The sequence below is a fragment of the Pteronotus mesoamericanus genome, unplaced genomic scaffold (genome assembly GCF_021234165.1).
Source record: "Pteronotus mesoamericanus isolate MK-2021 breed Mesoamerican mustached bat unplaced genomic scaffold, CSHL_Meso_final contig_65, whole genome shotgun sequence".
Taxonomy (NCBI): domain Eukaryota; kingdom Metazoa; phylum Chordata; class Mammalia; order Chiroptera; family Mormoopidae; genus Pteronotus; species Pteronotus mesoamericanus.
In genome coordinates, this window is record NW_026555228.1 from 14393952 (window position 1) to 14400463 (window position 6512).

At 49.9% G+C, this 6512-nt stretch overlaps 1 protein-coding gene across 1 annotated transcript; it reads left to right on the forward strand.

Moving 5' to 3' along the window:
- The first annotated feature begins 5534 nt into the window (after positions 1-5534).
- On the forward strand, positions 5535-6512 carry LOC129076873 (melanoma-associated antigen B1-like). The gene has a single exon (XM_054581012.1). The coding sequence runs from the start codon at positions 5535-5537 to the stop codon at positions 6510-6512; it is 978 nt and encodes a 325-aa protein (XP_054436987.1).

Sequence of the window (6512 nt, forward strand, 5' to 3'; positions counted from 1 at the left end):
AGATGAAAATGTATGCACATGCAAAAGCCTGCACGCAAATATGGACTGGCTTTATTCATAATTGTTAAATCTAGGAAGAAACTAACATGTCCCTCAGTAGATGAATGGATATTTAAACTGTGGTACCTATGGACAATGAAATATTGTTAAATAGAAAAAAGAAAAGCACTACCAAACCGTGAAAAGACATGAGAACCCTTACATGCATTTAAATACGTGCATTAAGTGAAGGTAGCCAATCTGAAAATAGAATATAGTCATAATTTCAACAATATGACATTCTTCAAGAGGCTGAACTAAGCAGACAGTATAAAAGGTCAAGAGTTCAGAGGCGTAGAGTGAAGGATGACTAAGCAAAACGCAAGAGAGCTTTTGTGCAATGAAACTACTCCGCATGACGGATACATGTCAATGTACCTTTGTCACAACCCACAGAATGTAGATCACAAAGAGTATATCTTAAGGCAAGCTGTGCACTTCCATTAATAATAACGTACCAATAGTTGTTGTTTAATTGTAACAACTACAGTACACTAATGCCAAGAGGACATGTTAACAATAGGTGAAACTCAGTCGGTGTAGGCTGAGAGGATATGGAAACTCTCTATACTTCTTGCTCAAATTTCCTGTAAACTTGAAAGTCAGTGAAAAAATAAAGTCTATGAAAAAGATCCTCTCAGGGTTTTCTATGGAGTTTATGATTTCTTGGTTAATCTAAATTTTGTAGTTGGCTGATTAAATTAAGAAAATTTTTTATGTGACACCTTTTCATTTTTGAAAAATCAACCATGTTGCTAGCAGTAAAATTTGCTCAAATATCTGCAATCATTAATGGATAATGTATGACGAAGTAGAACACCCCAGGGATCCGAAAACGGAAACCTCCTCCTAATAACTGTTTCTGTCCTAGTGTTTGTATGCACAAGCACACATACATTCACAAATTACAAGAGCATTATGGGAGATATGTTCAACTTGTGAAAAAATGAGCAATGCACAGAAAGCTCTCTTATGCGATAGCACTATATTGTTGGAAACAGGCCAAGGGGTACATAAATGGACATTTATTACATTAAATAGATTTTTTTAAACATGTTTAAAACATCCAAATGATTCAAGAAGGTAGAGAAAAAAATACCATAGTGGACACAAATAAATAGAAGGTAGGAAATAATAAAGGTAAATGCACAAGTGATGAAGCAGTAGGCAGGAGAGCCAACAACTGGTGAAAGCTATTTCTTTGAGAGAATGTGTGTAAGCATTTTATTAGTATTACAAACTTTAATGAAAAAAGCAGAAATCTGTGGTGCTAGAAAAATAAAACTGTGAAAAACTTTGGTGCAGAAGAGAACTGGCAATTGTGAGGGGACACTTTTAAAAGTATTACCAATATCTCAGATGACAAATGGCAGACAAAGAGGTATCTGAGGAAGAAATTCAGCTAATCAATTCAACGGAATTTTAGAATTACAGAATTAATATCGTTCAGCAACTGGTGGGTTTATGGATAAACATCACTACCAAGAGGACTCAGACATCACGTGTCTCCTGACCGAAGTGCAAAATTGTTACATGTACCGTGTGCTTGCCAATCACCAAACAAATACTTAAACTTAACATGAACAAGATGTTTCCTATAAGAATGGAGGATTGTTGAGGTTTATCAGGGGACTGGGGTCATTATTCCTATCTCTACTCTGGTATATGTTGGAGAATTACTAAAATAAAAGGGTTTATTTACATATCGCGTCTGTTATTTGAAAATTCAAGTGAAATGGAGCATTGTAGGGAAAAGATAAAGAGTTAAATAGCACCAAAGAGAAATAAAAATCCCCAAGCGACATAACAGAAACAGGAACTACAGACTAACCCATGGCCAGATCAAAATAGTCAAAGACCAGCCAGGTTTTGGTACCTGTTAACAGCAAATGCCCAAGAAAAAAAAGAATTACCTTCTCGTGTCAACTCTTATAATCAAGACAAAAAGAAAGAGAGAGATTCAGTCACTTCAATGCGCTATCCCTCTTCATGGAAAGACCAGATGAGGATCCCTCGAAAAACAACTCTTAAGACAACCTCACTCACATAGAGACAGATATGGAACAGAAATTCATAGTATTTCCAACGTGGCTCAGAAACTTGAAAGTTAAGACACTTTACAAAATACTGTCAACTGGAAATTTCTCCATGAGCAAAAGAAAAACAAATGCACATATCCTGTGACCAAGTGCAAGAGGATATAAAAAGTCTTTGACAAAAATCCATACCAGTTCAGGATAATAAGTTGAGCAAACATGCATTAGGAGAGAACTCCCATTTTGCAGTTGCAGTCTCTACAGTGAGCATACTCAGTGTGAAACACCATGAGTATAACCAAGAGAGCCCAGAGGACGACACAGATATGTGGAATTGAATGAATACTTTACCAGTGAATAAAAACACACACCAATCACACTATGCTTACACAAGTACACGACTATCTAAGTATGTAAGAGGCAAGGATAGTGCAAGAGAAAGAAGTAATAACAGTAAAAGTATGATCTCCTCATTGAAAAGTACAAAGGGCTTCGTGGAAAAAAAAATGCACATTGTAAGGAACTTCAGAAATCTGATGTATTAAAGTTCACTATAGGAAAATCAGAACCCTTGCAAAATCTAATCAGTAACAAAGTGAAACAAGTCAGGGGAAATATACCATTCACAACAACAATAATATCCAAAGTATAACTCACAGAGAACCTCGCAGATAGGAACCACCTCTCTAGGAGCAACTATGGAAACTTGCTGATAGGATAATGAGAAAGCAGAAAACTAAGTTTTTTGAAGGGAAAGAAACTGTTGTACCTATGTCAATTCTCTTGAATATATTTAAAGACCTAATGCCTTCCCTATAACTGCAGAGCAGAAAACCAAACTCAGCCTGCTGTTTCCCATAACCAGATCGGCCCTGGACAAATTAAAGCAGGACTAACACAACGTTATTAACAATAGCAGCAGAGTATCGGAAATGACAAACCCCTGGGAGAAACTAAGTCCCTGATGAACTAGGACATGTGTGTGGGTAGGTGAGCGAATGCTCTCCAGGTCGAGGCCAGTTGAAAGTGCCAAGAAGAGCACGTTGAGAAGACGGGCTGCAGCAAAGATGGAGAAGTTAAACCCTTGGACAAAGGGAAGAGGGGACCCCGGCTGGGAGGAGGCAGGCACGGGTGGTGGGAATGGGGCCATCTCCAGCAGTGCCAACACAAAAAATTTCAGCAACACTGCTGTCAGCCAAGGGCGAGCCCTGGCAGAGCTGTCGGGCTAAGGAGCATCCCACTTTCCCACGGGGTTCCTGAGGGACCTGGTCAGGAAAGGAAGGCTTTGACGTCCCAAAGGGAAGAATCGCAGGCTGCCTGACTCAGGGCAGGCGGCCCCTCCCAGAACACGGGAGCCCACTGGGGTCGCAGACCCTGCCGCCATGTCTGAGTGGCCGCAGGTCGCAGTGGCCCGTTGTGCACTGTACACTGAGTAGCAGTCTTGGGGAGTCGAGGCCTTGATAGAAGGGGTACCAACCAGGACAACTCAGGGGCGGTGGCCCAGCACCTGCCAGGAGCCCAGGGAAGGCATGGACACGGGGAGGAGGGGAACAACCATTACTGTCCATCTTGGGAGGTGTCAGGTATGGCCCCCACTTGTTGCCCACTGGGGATCTGAGGAGAGTGAGGGCCGGGGACTGAAGCCCGAGGACCCCGCACAGCAGGCGGAAAACTCTCAGTACCTGCTAAGAACCGATGACAGTCCCTTGAGTGCAAAGCCTGCACGATGCTGCCCGCCATGAACAAGCCCCCGCTTCCGGCTGGCCCATCCCGCCTGGCCGGAAGTGTCCCGGCAGGACTTCCTGCGAGCCACTCTGCTAGGGACGAGGCCTTGTCAGACAGCTGCTGTCCAGGGTGACCCGAGGGAGGAACCCCACGTCCTGTCAGCGTCAAGGTGTGTGGTGTCCTGAGTGGGGACTGTGGGGATGCGCGCCAGGCCACTCCAGTCCCTGTTCCCCTGAAAAGAGGGGGCCTCAGAACACCGCCCCGCCCCGCCCCGCCCCGCCCCGCCCCTCCCCTGGGCCCCGCCCCTGCGCTCCGCCCTGGAGGCCCCAACATGGCAGTCAGGCCCTAAGGTCTTCAAGTTGCTCGCGGGTTCCCAGCGAATAGAGGGCCCCGTCAAGGGTGGTGGACTCTGGTTGAGCTCGAGCTGACAGAGAAATGCCCGGTCCCTTAGAGGAAAATAGGAGGCCTTTGTGAAAAAGGAGGGCACCCTCAACCCCGGAAGAGGGCAAACGGGGTCCACTTCCTGACATCGGCCTGCGAGGGTCCGGGCCGGTATAAGGACCGAGGTGCTCTCTCTCTTGGCCCTCAGGAGCATCACGGAGGTGGGGCCCTGGTCTAGGGGTTGGCAGCAGGTGACGAGAGAGATGATGTGCAGGTCGGGGGGAAGATTCAGGTTGAGGAGCATGAAGATTCGTGGACCTCTCAGTCCATAACAGGGAGGACTGCCCGGAATCCCTATGTGCTGCCAACCAAGGAGGCCCAGGCATTCATCAAGCCGAAGGGCCCCTTAAAACCCTCCGGGATCACGGTGGCGGGGGCGTGCGGGGTGGGGGGGCAAGTCTTCCGCTGAGCGGTGGGATCAGCGCTTAGCAGTGCGAGGAACCGTAGATGCCCGCGCCCGGGGTCAAACCGGGTTGGAGGGAGGCCTTTGGGAGCACTGACAACGGAGGTCCATTTGGTGGTGTGTCCATACATTTGGAAAAAGCAGGCCAAAGCACCCAGACAAGGCCAAACTGAGTTCCTCCTCCGGCTCTTGGCTGGGCGCCGACCTTAGCGTGACTGGAGCACAGAGGCAGAGGAGGCCCTGGCCCTGGCCGTGCCAGCCAGGGAAACTGAGTGAGGATGAGGGGAGACCCACCGTGAAGGTGTGATGACGGTAAAGCCAGCAGTCAGCAGAAAGGAGGGCGCTGAGGGCCTACTGAGCGTCCGTGTGAGAAGTGGGAGTGAGAGCTGGGGCCCCCGCAAAGTCCAGGACGGACAGGCCTCCAGAGGCATAGCCATTCTGGGTGTCCTTGCCAGCAACACCATCTCAATTCGTTCTTGTGGCATCTCGGGGGTGTGAAGTGTCTCATTCAGAGCAACAGCTGGGAGTGGGACCTGGGTCATGTTAATAATTAACTCCATGACCCTGAGTGTGAACGGAGAGCACCCCAAAGCCAGGGACACACGTCACCCCTGCCAGCCCCTGTACTCACCCGAGGAGCACCCAGGCAGGACTCGAAGGCTCTGGCCTAGGGCTCTCTCTCCCCTCCTCGGCAGGGTTGTCAGGGGCCAGGCTTCTGAGAACAGGAGGCTCCTGGGGGCTCCTAGAGCAGTGCCCTCAGGCCCTGCAGAGGCGGCCTTGGTTAAATCCACGGTGGAGGGCACACACCAACTCATTCTCCCTCCCCTAGGTGCCGACGTCACCTACTCTCCTGCCCACACAGGTGCCTGCTGGTCCTGACCGTTGTCATCATGCCTCGGGGGCAGAAGAGTAAGGTCCGTGCCCGCGAGAAACGCCTGCAGGCGCAAAGTGCGTCTCAGAGTGTCAAGGGCGCCCAGGCCGCCGCGGCAGAGGCTGAAGAGTCCGCCTCCTTTCCTCTTTCTGGGGAGTCTCCCACGAGCTCCCCTGCCCCTGGTCCATCCCAGAAGCCTCAGCGAGCCCGGGCCACTAGCTCTCCTGGGGAAGGCGTGTCGTGCCCAAGATCTCATGAAGCTGCCAAGAGCCAAGATGAGGAAAGTGCAAGGGCCTCCCGGGCAGCACTCTCCTCTCGGAGGGCTCGCAGAGATCCTCTCAACAGGAGGGTGTGCAGGCTGGTGCAGTTCCTGCTGGAGAAGCTTCAAAGGAAGGAGCCCATCACGCAGGCGGCGCTGCTGAGGATCGTCGGCAGGAAGTACAAGGAGCAGTACCCTGAGGTCCTCCGGAGAGCCTGTGAGCGCCTGGAGCTGATCTTTGGCCTTGAGCTGAAGGCTGTCACCCCCAACAGCCACACCTATGCCTTTGTCAACAAGCTGGGCCTCCCGATTGAGGGAGACCTGTGCGATGACGAGGTGGTGCCCAAAACCGGGCTCCTCAATGCTCTCCTGGGGGTGATCTTCATGAAGGGCAACCACGCCACTGAGGAGGAGATCTGGGAGTTCCTCGGTGTGTTCGGGATCCATCCGGGGACGAGGCACGTCATCGTGGGGGAGCCCAGGGAGTTCCTGATGGAGGATCTGGTGCAGCAACGGTACCTGGAGTACCACCGGATGCCCGGCAGTGGTCCTCCACGCTACGCGTTTCAGTGGGGCCCGAGAGCCTACGTTGAGACCAGCAAGATGAAAGTGCTGGAGTTCCTGGCCAAGATCAGTGGTACGGTCCCCACTGCCTTCCCCAACCTGTTTGAAGAAGCGTTGAGACATGAGGAAGACAGAGCATGGCTCACGGCTGCAGCCATGGTTGCCTCTTTCTAG